Source organism: Talpa occidentalis, unplaced genomic scaffold, assembly GCF_014898055.3.
Source record: "Talpa occidentalis isolate TD23 unplaced genomic scaffold, MPIMG_talOcc4v2.1 talOcc4.16, whole genome shotgun sequence".
Lineage (NCBI taxonomy): Eukaryota > Metazoa > Chordata > Mammalia > Eulipotyphla > Talpidae > Talpa > Talpa occidentalis.
The window spans coordinates 82,140,796-82,158,319 of record NW_023601653.1 but is presented as its reverse complement, the minus strand read 5'-3'; the positions used below and the strand labels follow the sequence as shown (position 1 = coordinate 82,158,319).

Sequence of the window (17,524 nt, the reverse complement as noted above, 5' to 3'; positions counted from 1 at the left end):
GGGCGCCCGGGTGGGGCAGCGGCTGCCGCGGGCACTCACTGCAGTGGATCTCGTCCTCCCCGTGTTCACAGTCGTCCTCCTTGTCACACGTCCAGCTCATGGGGATGCAGCGTCCACTGGGGCAGGCGAAGTAATTCAGGGGGCATCTGGGGCGCTTCACACCTGGGGGCAAGGGAGGCGTGAGGCCCGGCTCCCCCCAGAGGCCGGCAGCCCCGCACGCCCGGCCCGGCCAGACCTGGGCAGTCCCGCTCGTCGCTGTAGTCCCCGCAGTCGTTGGCGCCGTCGCACACCCAGCTGGGCGCGTAGCAGAGGGAGGTCCGCTCGCAGGGCTGGAAGCGCACGCCCTTCACCCCCAGGCGGAAGTAGCTGCTGCAGTCGGTGGCGCCTGGGGGCAGGAGCTGGGGTGAGGCCTGGTTCCCTCCCTCTGGGCAGCCGCTGGCCCTGACTGCCCTTCCAGCGGGCAGTGTCCCCACCCTCCCCACATCTCGGGGAGCAGGAGCAGGACAGGGCAGGCAGTGGGGAGCCTGGGGGCCCCCCAACTGCGTGGGCCAGCGAGGGGCAGGCAGCGGGGAACGTGGGGGTGGGGGTGAGGGGCTGGACCTCGGGAGCTGAGGCGCCCCAGCGGCGGGGGTGACACTCACTGCAGTTCATCTCGTCCGAGGCGTCCTCACAGTCCACAAACTGGTTGCAGCGGCTGGAGTTCCCGATGCAGGAGCCGTCCCGGCAGCGGAACTCGCCGGCCCCGCAGGCCGTCTCTGGAACAACCGTGCTGTCCATCAGACCAGGGCCCTGCCCAGGCCGGCACCGAGCCCGACCAGCCTCCCGGGGACTTGGCGACAAAGCTTGGCAAGGGGCGGGGCAGAGGGCGGGCGCCTGGGGCGGGGCGCGTGCGCCAGGGCGCCCACTCACTGTTGCAGGGTATCTCGTCGGAGCCGTCCCCGCAGTCGTCCGCCCCGTTGCACCACAGCGCGTGGGGCACGCAGCGCCCGTTGCTGCACTGGCGGAAAGTCTTCTTGCAGCGGCGGGAATCTGCGGAGGGGGCGCGGGTCTGAGTGGGCAGCAGCTCCCGGCATGGCACGCCGGCCGGGCTCGGGCCTCCCTGGTCCTGCCTTCGCGAGTCTGTGAGCTCCCCTGGGGCCACAGCTCTTGCTCCCTCCCGGGCCGCCCCGCCGAGGCCCGAGGCGCCTTACTGCAGTAGGACGGCTTCTCGTCGGACTTGTCCTTGCAGTGGGAGACGCCGTCGCAGGTCAGGCCGAAGGCGATGCACTCGCCGTTGGCGCACTCGAACTCGTCTTGTGCTCGGCAAGAGGAATTCACCGCTGGGGAGGGAGGCGGGAGCTCGTGACTCGGCCTGGGGGCCCGAGTGGGGGCCCCTCCCCTCCAGCACTGAGGTCACCCTCAGCTTCTCCTGGGAGAGGCCCACGTGGCGCCGGGTCCCCAGCACCCGCCCGCGCTCTCCCCTCTCACCTCGGCAGGTGAGGTCCTCCTGGAGGACGCGGCCGCCACGGCAGGAGCAGTTGACGTGGCCTTGGTGAGTGAGCAGGCACAGGTCCTGGCAGCCCCCGTTGTTGATGCGGCAAGGGGAGAGCTCGCCTGCGCAGGGCCAAGAGCGGGCTGATGCTGGCTGCTGTGCCCGACGCCCTCCCTCGCGCAGCTTCACAGAGGTCTCCCGGGCGTGGCGCGGGGCTCACAGCGGGGACGATGGGAAAGGCTGCCGTGGGAGGCTGGGCGGGGGTGCTGGGGTGGGCTGACGTAGGATGCGTGTGCTCATAGGTGTGGGGGACACAGCCAGAGCCGTGGGGGAGCCTGTGCCCGCGGGGGTGCAGGCGGAGCCGGGGTGTGCACAGGCTCTGCGGCTGGGGTGCGCAGGGCTCTGGTAGGCAGCATGAACAGAACATATGCTGGGGGTGGATGAGACCCGTTTTCAGGGTGGCATGAGTGTGCGCCTGTGTGTGCACAGGTGTCTTGGGGAGCCAGAGGAGCCAGGTGCCTGGGCACCTCAGAGTTTCCTGGGGGTGACGTGTGTGTGCAGGTGGAGACCCCGGGCAGCAGGACCAGGGTGCAGTGTGCCTGGACGTGTGCATGCACGTGTGTCCGTGCCAGGAGGGTGGGCGGGAGGTGGCAGAGCCGGGAGGGGGCGCGCCCCACTCACAGCTGTTGGTGTCGTTGGCCACGGCGATGATGCCCATGGGCTGCTGGGGGATGTCCACACGCAGCAGCTTCATGTCGCTGCCCACATACTTGTTGGCCCGCTGCACGGCCCGCCGCACCCAGTCCGTCCAGAAGATGTGCTCCCCATACACGGCCAGGCCGAAGGGGTGGACCGGCTCTGACTTCAGGATCACCTGCAGGCACCACCATGCCCAGTGGGTGCGGGCAGGATGTGCGCCCCGATTCCACACCCCACAACGGGCTGGGGAAAGGTGGGGGGCCCAGCCTAGGCCCTGCAGACCTCGTCATGGAACGGGGAGGGGGCACAGGCGCTCTGTGACTCTCACTTAGCTGGTGTGGACGCCAGGCCCGGAGGCTTGGGCTGCGTGGCTCTGGCAGTGCCAGGGTGGGGCTGAGACTCCCCTCCTCCTCCCGGATCCCCACCAGCCATGTGGCCTCCCTTTCCGCGGCTCCGGGTCTGGGCCGCCCCCTCCTGAGCCCCGTGCTCTTCCTGGAGACTCACGTAGCGGTGGGAGCCGTCATACTCGCAGCGCTCAATCTTGTCCAGCGTGGCGTCCGAGAAGTACAGCTTCTCCGCACGGTGGTCGATGGCCAGGCCGTTGGGGGTGCGGATGTCCTTCTCGATGAGAGTCAGGACATTGGCCCCTGACAGTGCTGCCCGCATGATGCTGGGGTGCTGCTCATTCCAGTTGGTCCAGAACATCAGGCTGGGGGGAGAGAAGGCCACAGGTGTCAGGTGTCTAAGCCAGGGGGCCCGCGGGGGCCGAGGCCAGAGCCTGCAACGGCCAGGACCCACAGGTCAGCCAGGGTGTGGGCCAGATCCCAGCCCAGCCACAGGCGACCTCAACACAGCCCGCGCGCCCAGGAAGCCCGAGTGTGTGAGCACGTATCCTCCTCTGTGTCTGCAGCACGGTCACCCTCAGCCCCGGAGCCAGGGTGGCCGGGGGAGCCGGGCTCTGTGGCTCCTGTCCTGGCTACACCACAAGGCGGCTCGGAACCTCAGCAAGTTACTTGGCCTGCGGTGCCTCCATTTCCTCTATTCTGCTCCGCCTCACAGAGCGTCACTCATTCCGTGCCATGACCCCTGAGGAACCGTGACCCTTCTATCCAGATGAGGACACCGAGACCCAGAGAAGTCGCACACTGGTCCACGGTCACTCAGCGAGGACCGGCGAGCTCAGGGTGGAGCAGCCCCTCCTGTTCCTGCACCCCCCGCTCCCCTCCCCCACATCCCCTCTCACTGCACCCCATGTTCGGGCCCAAAGCTCACTTCTGGCACTCGTCCAGCACAAAGGCCCGGGGGTGGTCGTCTCCGGACATGGTGATGACTGTCTCGCGCTCGAAGGCCCCCGGACGGGTCTGGTCCACCGTGTGGCGGGTGATGGTGGAGGTCGTGTAGCTCGTCCAGTAGAGGGTGTCCCAGCCACGGTGATAGGCCAGGCCCTCCACAGAACCCACGTCTGCAAGGAAACAGGGCGGTGGTGGGTCAGGCTGGGGCAAGAGAGCGCAGCGGAAGGGGCAGCCGGGGCAGGAGCTCAGAGGGGTGGCCCGGGGCACGCAGGGCTAGAAGGTTGTGAGAGCTGGGGGGCACGCGGGCACCACCCTGGAGCCCCCAGCCCTTCTCTATCACCCTATTTTCCACCCAGATGGACCATGGTCCCTCTCCCTAACCCTTTTCTCATGTCTCCCCACTGCTGGGGGGCTTGGCTTCATGTAAGGGCCACACTTTCCAGAAGCAACGGTTTTGCCAAGTTGGGAGCAAACTTGATGTCAGCAAATCAAATCCTACTTGGGCTGGACCGGGCGTTTCCTGCTTAAGAGGATCCTGGTTCAAGACTAAGTGCACAGCGAGAGGCGCAGTGGACCAGCAGTTTGAGAGAAAAGGACTGAGTGTGGTGGCCACGTCTGGACGATGACCGGCTGCCAGGAGGCTGCGTTAATGGCGCTGCTGCAGTCAGAACAGTAGCCGGGAGGGGACAGTTCTGCCAGCGTCTCCCGACAGTGACCATTACCCAGTATTGGGTTTCGCTCCACACCCTGCACGTTTAGCAGGCATGTGAGCTCGATTATGTGGAGCAAAAACTGCGGAGAAGCTGCAAGGAGAGGCGTGTTTATCACCACTGCAGCCCAGCACCTAGCTCGGCGCCTGGCGGGTCTCTGTGGACAGGCGGACCGAGGAACTGAGCAAATGAATGAGTCCCAGGGCCGGGGTGTGTCCAGCCTAAGAGAAAATGGTAGTGGACCCAAAGGGCAGTGTCCTAAGAGGGATGAGGCCGCCCTTGGGTGACATCTCCACCCTGGCTCCTCCTCCTGGAGCACAGCCTGTCGCCGTGGAGCTGCGGATGGCACCTGCAGCCTCAGGTAACCCTGTCTCTACACAGGTGAGAGCCGCAGGCTGGCGAGCATCACAGACGTGCCCGAGCGCCTGGAATCCCGCCTCTGGGTTTGAGCCCGGGTCTGTCTCAGCAGCCCGTGCCAGAGCCCCCACCACACAGAGGGGAACCTTGGCTTACTCTGTACCCCCTGGGGGCAGAACCAGGACCTGTGGCAGAAGTGACAGGGGCCAGCTCCGAAGACACCGCAGGTGAGTGCAGTGAGTGCAGCGTGGCTCACAGGTCAGTTGTCAGACACGTGCCGGGGGGGATACCAAAGTGGCGGGGCTGGGGGGCGCTCTGGCTGAGTCTGTGCTCATTCTCCCACGGCCACCCCCACTGCCTGGAAGACAAGGGTCTGGGCTCACTCTCCACAATGGTGGTCCTCCCCGAGCCGTCATCGTTGATCTGCTGGATGTTCCCGAAGTGGATGTCGCTGAAGAAGATGCGATTGGGGGTCCCCGGGGAGGTGCCCGCTCGGTAGTCGAAGGCCAGAGCGATGACATTCTTCATGTGCTCAGGGTCCTCAAAGGGCTGCACCGGCGCGTTGAGGTTGCGCTCGTCCGACAGGTGGACGCTCTTGAGGATGGTGCGCTCCGAGTAGAGCAGGTAGCCGGCGTACTCACGGCAGGACGCCCCGTCCTCCGCCAGCATCCCGTGGGCACAGGCGCAGGCCCGCTGCCCGCCGCCCCGGTACAGGCACAGCTGCTGGCACCCGCCATTGGCCACCGCACACACGTTGGTGCCTGGAGGGAGCGCGAGCGGGAGGAGGAGGTGGGGGGGCGGCCGGGCCCATCTCGGGGGTGTCACCCGCCCTGTCGGCTCGGCTGAGGTGGAGACTCTGCTTGGCCCCTCTTCTGCCTCAGCGTCCCCAGTCCAGACAACTTGCGGCCCCCTGCACCCAACGAGAGCTTGCTGCTCTCTCACTGGCCCTGGGTCTCGGGGGCCCCGAGACAGAGCGCTTGAGTCTGCCTTCCCTCCCTGTCCTCTCACGCTGGGCCCGGAGAGCACCCCCAGTCAGCAGGCCCCTTGGGCCTCTCCCGCCGGTCCCGGGCCCAGCTCACCTTTCTGCCGGTCCCGGTTGAAGACTTTGATGTCCTTGAGCTGGACGCCGATGCCTGTTCTCAGGGGCACAGAGTCTGTGGCATTGTCTTTGCTCCCGCGCTTGATGGAGCCGTTGGCGTGAGTCCTGGGGAGGGGGGAGGCCGGTGAGCGGGACCTCAACGGGGCCGGGCGGGAGGGCACCGGCGGCCGGGACACAAGCCCTCACCTGTCGCTCCAATAGATGAAATCCTCAAACACGGACACTGAGAACATGTCCATGTTGTTGCTGGACAGAACCACCTCGCGGTTCTCACCTGTCTCCAGGTCGATCCTCTCGATCTTGTCCGTCCGGGCGTCACACCAGTACAGCTTCCCATCCTGCGGCCAGAGCACCGCCTCACCTCCAGCTCCCCGCGGAGGAGGGTCCCGCTCTCTCCCGCCTCTCCTGTCTTTGTCCTCCTTCCTCTGTATCCCCCTGCCCTCTGTCCTCTGCCCTGCTGACCTCTAGGCATCCCTCCACTCTGCACTGCTGTGTGACGCCCCATCTCTGGCGTGGCCAGAGTCTACATGGGAGGTCGGCTGGGTCAGAACCCCCCTGACACCCGAGGCTCCCACTGAATGGGGCTCATCCCAAGGACACTCAAAGGGGAGCAGGGCACAGAGGAAGGGGCCCCCAGAGCATGAGGTCAGGCCATCGGCCCCGGGCCCAGCCTGCACTCAAACCTGATAGTCCACGGAGATGCCGTTGGGCCAGCTGATGCTGACGTTAACCAGCACCACCCGCTCGGTGCCGTCTAGCCGGGAGCGCTCGATGCGTGGGTACTGGCCCCACTCGGTCCAGAACAGGTACCTGTGGGTGGAGGCAGGAGCGGCGTCAGCCCCAGACGCCGGCGGACAGAGGCCGTCACCACCTTGGGCTGAGAGACCAGCCAGACCCGCGCCAGGGCTGGGACTGGCCAGCCGATCCAGCTCCTCACCCCTTCTCCGGGTGGACAGTGATGGCCCGGGGCTTGTCCAGACCCTGGGAGATGACCACATAGCGGAAAGAGCCATTGAGCCGGGCAACCTCGATGACGTCAAAGCCTTGGTCTGTCCAGTAGATGTTGCCTGAGGAGGGGGTGGGTGGCGCTCAGAGGGGTTGTGCGGGGAAAGTGCGCCTGGTCCCCTCCGCCCAGAGACCCCTGCTCCTCCCCATCTGTTCCTGCCTCCCTTTCTCCTTCTGAGAACCCCCTTCCCGGGCTCACCTGGAGCCCGTGGCCCTCCCATGCCCACCTGCGATCCAGTCCACTGCGATGCCCTCTACGCGGCCAATGCCGTTGGTCACCACGTCCTCACGCCAGGTCTGGTCTCGCTTGGCCCTGCTGATGGTGCTCAGGCCCATGTCCACCCAGTAGATGGTGTCGTTCTCTGGTGGGGGGGCCAACACAGGGGTGCTCAACAGGCAGGGCGCGGGGTCAGCATCACTCGGGGCGCACGGCAGGCGGGGGAGTGAGTGCTTTTGCAGGGGGGCGGCAGAGCAGGGCGGGGGAGGCTGCGGGTAGTGTCCCCTCCTGCTGGGGTCAGACAAGCTCTCTTGGCAGGACCCCAGAGCACACTGCACAAGGGCACGGCTCCCTCCCGCCGCACGCCCGGTGGCTCACCTGCATGGAAGTCGATGCCAACGGCCAGCGAGGTCCCCGACACTGGGACTAGGGCGTCCGACTTGTCACTGGGATCCAGGGGGATCCCTCGGATCCCCTCGTGCACGGAATACAGGAGGAAGGAGCCCACGCCTGAAACACAGGCCGCTTCAGGCACGGGCCTGGCCGACGGTCCTTCCAGGCGGCCTACGCCACCTTCTCTGCTTTACTTCTGGCGTCTTCCCCTGGCAGTTAGTCCTTCCCCTCCAACACACAGATGCCGGCACCCCGGCCCAAGCTGGAGGGCAGCTCCTGCAAGACCTCCCATGACCACGAGGGGACAGCAGAGACCCAGGTTTCTCTGCTCTCTGTCCAGACACAATACACCCCTGCACCCCGGACAGGCTTCAGAGAGAATCTGGGGGCGGTTCAAGGTTCAGCCAAGACAGTCAAGGCTAGATGATTCCAAAATGCACATTGCCACCGTAGTCTCCTCTCTGTCTTCCACGTCTGTGTGTCGCACCCTGTCTCCGAACACCTGAGGCTCACCGTGCCTAACGCCGTGCCCTCACTCCTGACCCTTCAGTTCCAGTTTTCCTGTTTCTTACGAAGCACCACTACCCACTCTTGCCAGAACCCCCGTGTCTTCACCCCGATACAGCGCGTCCCAAGTGAATCCCCCGGAAAAAATGGATTCCATGGTCAAATGAGTCTAGGGTAACCTTAACCCTAGAGTCTTTTCCGGAAAAATTCTCAGTGTTGGGCCTCCCTGGTGGCGCAAGGGGATAAGTCTCAGTGCTATGAAGCTGTCTGCAGCCTCTGCAGCACGAGTTCGATTCCCAGCCAGGAAGCTACCCCACATGGCGCTGCAGACCTCTCCTGACTCATTGCTACTCCCCTCAGCAGTGTGTTTCAGTCAGTCTGCCTGTTCTGCTCCCCACTCTGTCTCTGGTGAATCCTCTTGCCTCCTGCAGCTCTGGCCTAGACCCCAGCTCTTGTGTGCATAAATAAATAAATCTTTTAAAAAAAAGAAAAGAAAAATTCTCAGTGCAGATGAACACATTCAAGGCTCTGAGAAGTTCTGCAGCAAAACACTTAAACTTTGTTCAACCCAGTGTTTCTGTAACATTTACCCACATCAAAGAGGAGGTTCCCAGGAGTGCACTCCGGGAAACGCTGTCCCCAGGCAAGCTCGTAAATCAGTCAGCAAGTTCTTGAGAAATGTCTCTGAGTTTCATCCCTGTTCTTCAACCCAGCTGCTAAACCCCATGTACTAACACCAGGATTACTCAGCCAGTCTCCTAACTGGTCTAACTGCCTCGGTTTCTCCTCCTACTCCCCCCCCCCACCAAGCCGGCTCTCTGCCGCCAGGTTAATCTGCCCTCAACACCACTTTCCAGGCACTCCTGGCTGCGGCGATCCCTGCCCACCCACACAGCCCTTCCACCCTGACTCCTCCAGCCTGTGCCACACGGGCTTGCACCTCAGGGTCCCACACACCCTCCTATGCTCTGCACCCCTCGCCTCACATGTCATTCCCACGCCTTTGAGCTAAACACTCAAATCCTACACATCCTGCAAGCCCCCGCCCACAGCCACCTTTCCTGAAGCTCACCCTGGTGCTGCCAGTCCTGCCACAAAGGCGAAAAGGGAAAGGTGGGGCTGTGGGGTGGCAGTGGGAGGCTGGGGCCTGGGCCGTGGTGGGGAGCAGAGGCAGGAACACAGACCTTCGCAGGCCTGCTGGCCACTCCGGAGGCTGTAGCCGGCCGTGCACATGCAGGAGCGGGTGGATGCCGACGTGGGCAGGCAGAGCTGGGAGCAGTCGCCGTTATTGACACTGCAGGGGTTGGTGCCCTCGTGGTCTGGAGGCAGGTGGGGCAGAGAGGAAGAGTTACCGAGCACCCCTCGGCACCTCAGTGTCGGGCTGCGCTGCTCGGGACAGAAGGGTCACCCCGGCCCTTGCGGGATCCCCCTAACCCAGCTTCTGGGCCGTCTCATCCTCTTAGTCCTGGTCCCTGTGAGCACACGTGGTGCCTTGGGGCTGACTGGAAAGAGGGGCTGGCATGGCGAGGGGAACCCTAGCGTGTTTCCGCTCTGGGTGCCCAGCCCCCCGCCTCACCCAACTGGATGCTCTCGTCGTAGACCTTCATGTGCATCACCAGCGTGGTGCTGTTCCGCAGGACCACGGCGCCCGAGCCGTCCGCCTTGTTGCACGTGCCCAGTTTCTCCGACACCTGATCTGCCCACCACAGCTTGTCCCCTGGGGGCAGGAGAAGATGAGGACCTGGGGGGGCCCTACCCCCTGAGGGGGGCCCCACCCCCACCCCACCCCCTGCAGGGCCGACCCCAGCAGGATGGGGACGCTGTCCCCAAGCAGCCTGTATCCCCGCCACCGTGGCCTGACCTGTCCCGCCCCATCCCTGTCCTCACCCATGATGGCCAGGGCGGTGGCCTTGCCCAGCTGGTTCCGCATGGCGTCGATGATCTCCAGCCCACTCCCGTCCAGGTTGCAGCGATTGATGGTGTGGTTCCCGGAGCTGATCCAGTAGAGTTTGCTTTCAGGGAAGTCAATCGCCAGGCCTGGAAGAGGAGGGTGAGCGCTAGAGGGCCGAGCACAGGGCCTGGTGGCCCGACCCGCCAGGCCTCCGGGGCTGGGCAGGGCGTGGGGGTGTGGATCTGCGGGAGGGTGGTGAGGACAAGCACTGAGCCGGGAGTTCAGAGAGGCAGCGTGGGGAGCCCAGAGCGTCTCCTGGTCAAAGGATTAGGGAAGGGCCACGGGCAGGAGGATGCGCGTACCCACGGGGCCCTTCTGGCCGCTGAAGAGCAGGGTGCGGTTGCTGCCATCCATGTTGGCCATGCTGATGTTGTCACCATCGGTCCAGTAGAGCTTCCTGGGGGTGAAGAGGGATCAGTCCCCACCCCCCCACCCCGCAGCCCGCAGCCCCCAACCTCGGGCCCTGGACTGACCCCCGCAGGGGATGGACGACTAGGCCGTGGGGCTGCTCCAGGCCCTGCACCACCGCGTTCTTGAAGGAGCCGTCCAGCCGGGCCACGTTGATCTGCTTCTTGTTGGTGTCATAGCTTGTCCAGAACAGGTTCCGGGACACCCAGTCCACCGCCAGCCCGTGTGCATTTGGCAAATCTGGGGGCACACGGGGAGCAGGGGTTGGGTGTCTGCCGGGCAGAGTCGGGAGGCTGCAGGGAGTGGTTCAGGGACAGGAGCTGGGGCAGGGAGGGAAAGGATTTGGAGAAGGACTGTCAGGACCCAGGGGCTGGCGGGGCCGGGAGAGCATGGGGGGGTGGGGCGGGGGGGCCGGGACAGCGTTGGGAATGGGGGCTGGGGAGGCCCCACGCCCGCCCGGAGGGCGTTGGGGCCGGGCCGAGACCTGCAGAGACGACGGTCTCCACGCCTGTGCCATTGATGAAGGCCCGCTTGATGGCCTGCGTGCGCACGTCGGACCAGTAGACGCGCTGCTCGCGGGCATCGTAGTCCAGCACCGTGACGTTGTCGATGTCGGGCACCGTGAAGGAGATGATGTAGTTGTAGTAGGGGGCGTCCAGGTCCACACCCCGGATCTCCATCTGGCGTGCGTAGAGCAGGAACTTCCTAAACTCTGCAGGCGCAGGCAGGTCACTGAGAGCAGCCCCTGGCTCCTCGCTCCCACCGCCCCGATTAGGGTTCCCCTTCTTCTGGTTCCTCTGCTCGCTGTTGGCCCAGAAAGCACCCCCTTTGGGAGACCCCCCCTGCCGGGGCTCCAGCCTCTTCCTGCTGTGACAGCCTCGGGGCCCCTCCCAGCGGGCACCATCTACCTTTACTTGCAACTGGGAGCCTGGCTCCTGGCACCGGGCCCTCAGCCTGGCCTGCCGGCCCCGCCGGGACCCCTACCGTAGCAGGTGGTGTTGTCCTTGTCCAGCTTCATCAGGTGGGGACAGGCGCAGGACACCGTGCGGTTGTAGTTGATGAGACACAGGTGGGAGCAGGGGCCCCGACCCCCGTTGGCCTCGCAGGGGTTGGGAGCTGGGGTTGGGACAGAATGAGCGAGAGCATCCCGGGACCGCCGTCCCGCCCGGCCCGGCCCCCATCCCCGCACAGGCCCCCTCGGACTCACCCAGGGGCTGGCGCGAGGGGTGGTACACCTGCAGGTCGAAGGGCTGGGTGTTGGTCCTCTGCACCACGGTGACGTTGTGGCCGGTCCACTTGTTGGCCTTGGCCAGCGTGTTGGTGCGCCAGTCTGTCCAGTACACCTCCCCCCCGTACAGCGTCACCGCGAACGGGTGGGACAGGAACTCGTGTCCCCGCAGCACCTCCATGTGGCCGGAGCCGTCGTAACGAGCTGAGTAAATGGCATCTGACCTGAGAGCGTGGTCGGGCAGAGTGAGGACGCCGCGCCGGGCTTCAGCCCCCAGGGCGCCCGCCTCTGGCCTGGCCCTCAGCGCCCCGAGCTCAGCCTCCTCCGCCCAGACCCTGCTGGCGGAGCGAGGCAGAACCACCGTGGCGGGGCAAGACCCGTGTGCCGCCAGGACTCAAGCTCTGGGCCCATGTCCCCGGCCCCCATCAGCAAACACAGGGCACCCCTTCTGGGGACACCAATTAGAAAAGGCCGCCTTCCCCCTGGGCAGAGAGATGCTCTGGTAGGGCACAGTTTGTGAGTGGCCCTCACTGGGCGCTCCCGGCAGGGACGGACTTGCCTCCACCCTTCCCCCTTCGGCCTGCGCCTCGCCCCAGCCCGGCCTCCCCTCGCCCCAGCGCTCCCAGCCAGCCCAGCCTTTCACCACCCTCCCTCGTCACTGCCAGGTTCAGGGCCCCCTCAGCTCCCCCCACCCCCCACCGTCCTGGGGCAGAGGCGGGAGCGCGGAGGCCTCGGGGGTGTGGTGGGGGCGCTGACCTGGCATCGATCCAGAGGATGCGCTTCTCCAGGTAGTCCACGGTCAGCCCGTTGGGCCAGCCCCCCAAGCCTGTCTCACGGTGGATGGTCCGGCGCCCGGCGCCGCTCATGGAGGCGGCCTCGATGCGGGGCAGGCTGGCGTCCCAGTCTGTCCAAAACAGGATCCTGGGGAGTGGGGAGGAGGGTCAGGAGGGCCGAGGCGGGGAGGCTGGGGTAGGGGCTGGGTTGGATCCCAGGAACGGGGCAAAGGGGACGAGGAGGTCGGGGACATGGGTGTCCCGAGCCAGGCCGGATGAGGCGTCGGGAACCACGGGTCAGCAGGGGGCTGGGTGGGGGTCTTACCCATCCCGGGGATCCAGTGCGATGGCCCGCGGGTGCTCAATGTCACCGGCCAGCAGGGTGGTCCGAAGGGTCCCGTCCAGCTTGGCCACCTCGATCTGGTCCAGGTTGCTCTCCACCCAGTAGATGTTGCCCGCTATCCAGTCCACGGCCAGGCCCTCGGGCGTGGCCAGGCCGTACTGAATCACCACTTCGAAACTCGTCAGGGCTGGCGAAGAGAGGGTTGTGAGAGGTCAGAGTCCCCTGGGGGGGCTGAGGTGCATGTGGGGGACCCCGCCCCCACCCTGACCCCTCTGCAGTATCTCTGATGGGTTCTGGATTTAACTGGGGTTCCCAGTCCCCCCACTCTCCTCACCCAGGCCCTTCAGCCCACCAGGAGGTCATGTGGGATCAGGGAAGCTTAGCTTCCAGAACCCCAGAGAAGGGGAGGTGGCAACTCCCTGCTGCTTGCAGCTCTCTGAAGGGCTGACCGTGGACGGAGGTCAGGACAGAGGGCAAAGGCTTTGGGGGCAGACCTAGACCTAAAATGTGGACAGAACCCTCTAGAAGTCACTTCAGAGAATGTCTTGGAGATTTCCCGTGTAATACTTATGTGTATAGACCTTGTCACTTTAGAAACCGCTGCACAGTGTCAACACCGTCACTGTTTACTTAGCCATCCTCTGCGGAGGGACATTTGAGGTGGTTCCAAGTTTTCTCTATTACAAGGAATTCAAATTCCTCTACTAAAACGTGCTTCTTTCTTTCAAGTTTTTGCTCAGGTGTCACCTGCTCAGGGGGCATTCCTCGACGACCCAGTTTAAGATGTCGACCCCCGTTCTCCCTACCCCCGCCTCCTTTCTTCTATCCATATATTTCTGCCCTATTTCAGTTACTCAGTTTTGTTTATACTTGCTCTCCCCACTGGCACCTAATTCCCAGGAGGGAAGACACTTTGGCCTGTTCTCTCGCTGCCCTCCCCAGCGCCCCGGGTGCGCCGCGTGAGTCATCAGCGTGTGTCATCAGTGAAAGGAGACGGAGGTCAGGCTGCCTGGGACAGAGGCAGAGTTCAGGTACCCACCCCCAGATGGCTTCTCCTTTCAAGCCTGCGATTCTAGGATGTGGGGAGTTGAGCTCCAGGCCGCTCCAAAGAAAGACTGATCATTTTGTTAATTATCAGGCTGGCAGCTCTGCTGACGATAATTACGGGGCGTCAGGCACGGAGACCCACAGCAAACTCTAACCCAATTAACAAAGTGAGGGGGGTGGGGAGCCCAGGGCCTCTGCTTCGGGCCTCCTGGCTCTGGGCGGCGGCTCTGAGCGCCCGGGGCCTGGTCTGCACCAGTCCTCCCGGGTGGTCACCTCCGTTGTCCAGCAGCTTCCCGCGGTAGATCTTGTCCTCCACCACGTCCGTCCAGTAGAGGGCGCTCTGGCTGAGGTGGAAGTCCAGCGCGATGGTGTTGCGCAGCCCGGGCACCAGGACGCTGTAGTCCCCCTTGTGAAGGTCGATGCGCCGGATCTCATGGCGGTTGGAGAAGATGATGAATGGCTTGAAGGGGTCTGGGGGGAGGTAAGAGGGACTCGCTGCCGCCTTCCACCCCCTTCAAGGTCGCCCTGGCACTGAGGCCTGGGTGGAAACCCCAGGCGTTGGCATTGAGCCACCGAGCCCAGCCAGCCACAGCTCGGGTGGCCCAGGCTGCCCAGCCACCCCGCGGGCTCACCCAGGCTGCGGCAGCTCTCGCCGTCCGGCTCCAGCACCCAGCCCTCGTAGCAGGAGCACTTCACGCTGAACTTGTTCTGCTCACACTTCTGGCTGCACTTGAGATGCTTGGCACAGTAACTCTGGATCTGGCAGGTGTGATTGTCCAGCCCCAGCTCCATGCCCAGAGGGCATGAGCACACGATGCCTTCGCCAGGTGCCACTGAGCAGTTGTGGCTGCAGCCGCCATTGTTCAGGGAGCACTGGTCTGGGGTAGGGCACAGGATCAGGGTCAGGATGCGGGAAGAGGCAGGGCCACAGTCAGGCTGGGCCCCAATTCCTGGGCAGCCCCAAGTCCTGCCAGGGCATCCTTCTTTGCCTTTCCTGTCCCAGCCTCTGTCCCACTAGGCTCTCGGGATCAGGGTTGGGACCCCAGCTGGAGCCATCGGGACCCCTATTCCTGCCTCAGAGGAGCAACCCCATGTCATAGCTGCATCGTCTGTTCCCCACCCTTTCTGAGCCTTTGGTGCAAGCCCCAACTTTTTGCCTCTCTCGGGTCCATTCCCCGTTCCTTGATCTTCCCTGATTTGGGGTGTGGTAGGGAATGTCCCGTGCTGGGTCCTCTGACACACCCTGAAATCTGCCAGGCCCGACTGTGACCCACAGCTGCCCTCAGGGCCAGTCCCAGTGGCCTTCTTGCCTGCTCCTCTCCCTCATGGTGCCCGATGCCTGGTTCGGAGACTAGACCGTTCCGTGCTCCGTTCCGTGCCCGAGCTGCACCACTGGCCCTCCCTGACCCCGTTTCTTTTGATCTTGAATGCATGTCGCCTCCCCCACTTTCTCACTCACTCTTCAAGGCCTTGGGGACCCAGCTGAATCCTGCCTCCTTCAGGAACCCTGCCCTGACCACATCAGCACTCGACCCTGGGGCCCTCGAGGGGAGCCAGGGCTCAGCAGCGAGGTGTGGGTGAGGAGGTCTGTGCCTGCGGGGCGGGGGGGGGGGGGCGTAGGGCGCACGGCACTGCCTCCACAGCGCTCTGGAGCTGTGCGACCTTGAATCAGTTATCCAACCTCTGTGCCTCGGTTTTCCCATGGGTGAAGTGAACACGATAACTCTCTCTGCCACCTGGCTGCTGCGGACATCAGATGCTATCAGAGTGTGACGTGCTTGGCACAGCCTCTTGTCAAGGTGGTTCCTAAGTCCACACCAGCTCCTGGGAACTGCCCTGGGAACTACCTGGCAGAAGCCAGAGCTGCACCCCCGCCCCGGCCTCACACCTCCTGCCAGAGGTCGCCTGTGCCAGACGCCTCCCCCCAAGCTCCCCAACTCCTGGCCCGGCCCCGGCCCTCACCGCAGAGCTCGCCCTCATCCGAGCCGTCCCCACAGTCGTCGTTGCCGTCACACAGCTTGTCGGGGGGCAGGCAGATGGAGGTGCTGTTGGCGCAGGGGTGCGAGGGGGGCCTGCAGACCAGGGACTCGCAGTTCTCTTCATCTGAGTTGTCCTCACAGTCGCTGTCGCCATCGCACACCCATGCTTTGCTGATGCACCGGGCTGGGGGCGGGGACAGCATGAGGGCAGGCCTGGGCCACGCGCCCCGCCCTTCCTCTCAGACCCGGTGGGCTTCTCTAAGGGGGTCACGGCCACGATGCCTTGGGGTCCACCAGGAACCTCGAGGCTTTTTCTGTCAAATTCGCATGGGCACAAAGGCAGAAATCTGCGGAAGGGGCTAAAGTTCAACGCTGGGGAAGGTTTGGGCAACTAGGGGCCTTCGTGGGGGCTCGGCTCCCTCATACTCCCGCCCCCCGCGCTGGTGCACACGCTTTCCTGTGCTGCCGTTCGCCTCAAGCGTTCCTGCCACACCCCACCACGGAATAGCCTGGCGCCCTTGCCACAGCTCTACCCTCAATATGGCCTCCCCATCCACGTGGCCCACCCCAGGCTCCCTCCAATTCTTTTTACCAGAGTCCTTGCAGCCAAACTTGACATTGGGGTCGCAGACATGGGTCACCCCCTCACAGCTCTTCTCGTCACTAGAGTCCATGCAGTCGGTGTCCCCGTCACAGCGCCACCGCAGCGGGATGCACAGCCCGTCCAGCCGGCACTGGAACTCGTCAGTGTGGCAGCCCCCGGGGGGCCTCGTGGCTGCAGGGGCAGGGAGGGCGTTCAGGGAGGGTCGGGGCAGCCATCCCCGTGGCTGCCTTCCTGGGCCCCACTCCTGTTGTGCCCGGCAGGGGCTCAGAGCTGAGGCGGGATGAGTTCTCCGAGCTGCCGGCACACCTCGGAGGCACAGACTCAGAGCCAGGACGTCCCTCCTCTGGGAACCCCAGTGATCACCATCTACTCGCCCCAATTTACACGGGAGCTTTCGACTAGATGAGGCCAGAATTCAAATGCCCCCACCTTAGCCTGGCCAGTTTCATTCAGTCACTCCCCAGACAGCGCTGGGCGCCAGAAGTGGACAGCAAAGCCCTGGCCTTCACAGCGCTGGGCTTCTAGTGGAGGGGACAGTGAGCACAGGACAGGACTTAGAAGGAACTGCAGGTGGAGATGGTCGCTAGAGAGGGGCTGAGACGCCGCTTCAGGTAAGACAGTCAGGGAGACCCCCGAGCAAGAGCTGCTTGAACAGAGGCTGAACGATGTGCAGGAGCGAATCGCCAGAGTGGAGGCGCCCGCCAGGCAGCGGGGACAGCTAGTGCATAGTCAAAAAAGAGCGCAAGAGGCCGCACAGCTGGACCAGAGTGAAGGGGGAGACGAGAGGCAGGGATGCAGGTCGGAGAGCTGGGGCGCCCTGCAGGCACTGACTGGGCACTGGCTCTAAGGGTGCAGGGGGCCGCGCGGGTGGAGGCCAGGGCCAGGTGGTTCTCTACGCCTGCAGGTTCTCCCACTCCTGCGTGGAGCTCTGCCTCAGGAGGGGGCGCAGATGGCTGTGCACAGGCCTCCCTGACATTGGCTGCAGGCCCCCTCCTGCCCGTGCCCATCCTCACTGCCAACCAGACCCTCACGTTCTGTACTCGGAATTCACAGCAGCCTGAATGGATTTTCCAGCCGTGGGGGCCCCAAAACGCTTTCCAATCCAATCCCCTTCCAGAATTGTCTTCCTAAAGCTATCTGTCTTTCTAAAGCTACATCTATCCCCTTCCACCACTGAAATCCTTCGAAGCTTCCTCAGGGTCTTCCACCTGGCATGGCCATCTGCCCACCTCTCCCCCCATCCCTGCATGAGGCTTCGTTCCCCTCTGGTCTGAGGAGCCCTGCCCGGCCCCACTGGCCCCTGCAGAAGTGCTCCGTACAACCTCTAAGGCGCTCCCTGCTGTCCATCTACCCACAGTTTAATTCCTCATCAGGGCCCAGTTCAAATCCTACGCCCACCCCGGGCCCAGACCATTCCAGCTCACGGTCAAGGTTAACAGTC

The 17,524-nt window shown here is 64.3% G+C and overlaps 1 protein-coding gene across 2 annotated transcripts in view; it reads right to left on the bottom strand.

Moving 5' to 3' along the window:
- The window catches only part of LRP1 (LDL receptor related protein 1), a 72,953-nt gene that overhangs the window by 16,631 nt on the left and 38,798 nt on the right, over positions 1-17,524 (bottom strand). For both annotated transcript variants that reach the window (XM_037515041.2, XM_037515040.2), the window contains exons 21-50: positions 16,072-16,254; positions 15,463-15,663; positions 14,133-14,378; positions 13,774-13,971; positions 12,436-12,640; positions 12,094-12,258; positions 11,317-11,561; positions 11,094-11,225; positions 10,594-10,821; positions 10,175-10,349; positions 10,004-10,098; positions 9,638-9,787; positions 9,327-9,467; positions 8,935-9,069; positions 7,229-7,360; positions 6,861-6,995; positions 6,566-6,695; positions 6,312-6,438; positions 5,815-5,966; positions 5,609-5,733; positions 4,913-5,290; positions 3,443-3,632; positions 2,675-2,879; positions 2,153-2,345; positions 1,468-1,593; positions 1,191-1,319; positions 910-1,029; positions 642-755; positions 236-385; positions 40-162 (exon numbers count right to left, since the gene is read on the bottom strand). In XM_037515041.2, coding sequence (XP_037370938.1) covers positions 40-162; positions 236-385; positions 642-755; positions 910-1,029; positions 1,191-1,319; positions 1,468-1,593; positions 2,153-2,345; positions 2,675-2,879; positions 3,443-3,632; positions 4,913-5,290; positions 5,609-5,733; positions 5,815-5,966; positions 6,312-6,438; positions 6,566-6,695; positions 6,861-6,995; positions 7,229-7,360; positions 8,935-9,069; positions 9,327-9,467; positions 9,638-9,787; positions 10,004-10,098; positions 10,175-10,349; positions 10,594-10,821; positions 11,094-11,225; positions 11,317-11,561; positions 12,094-12,258; positions 12,436-12,640; positions 13,774-13,971; positions 14,133-14,378; positions 15,463-15,663; positions 16,072-16,254 — 5,028 coding nt within the window. The remainder of the gene's footprint in view (positions 1-39; positions 163-235; positions 386-641; positions 756-909; positions 1,030-1,190; positions 1,320-1,467; positions 1,594-2,152; positions 2,346-2,674; positions 2,880-3,442; positions 3,633-4,912; positions 5,291-5,608; positions 5,734-5,814; positions 5,967-6,311; positions 6,439-6,565; positions 6,696-6,860; positions 6,996-7,228; positions 7,361-8,934; positions 9,070-9,326; positions 9,468-9,637; positions 9,788-10,003; positions 10,099-10,174; positions 10,350-10,593; positions 10,822-11,093; positions 11,226-11,316; positions 11,562-12,093; positions 12,259-12,435; positions 12,641-13,773; positions 13,972-14,132; positions 14,379-15,462; positions 15,664-16,071; positions 16,255-17,524) is intronic.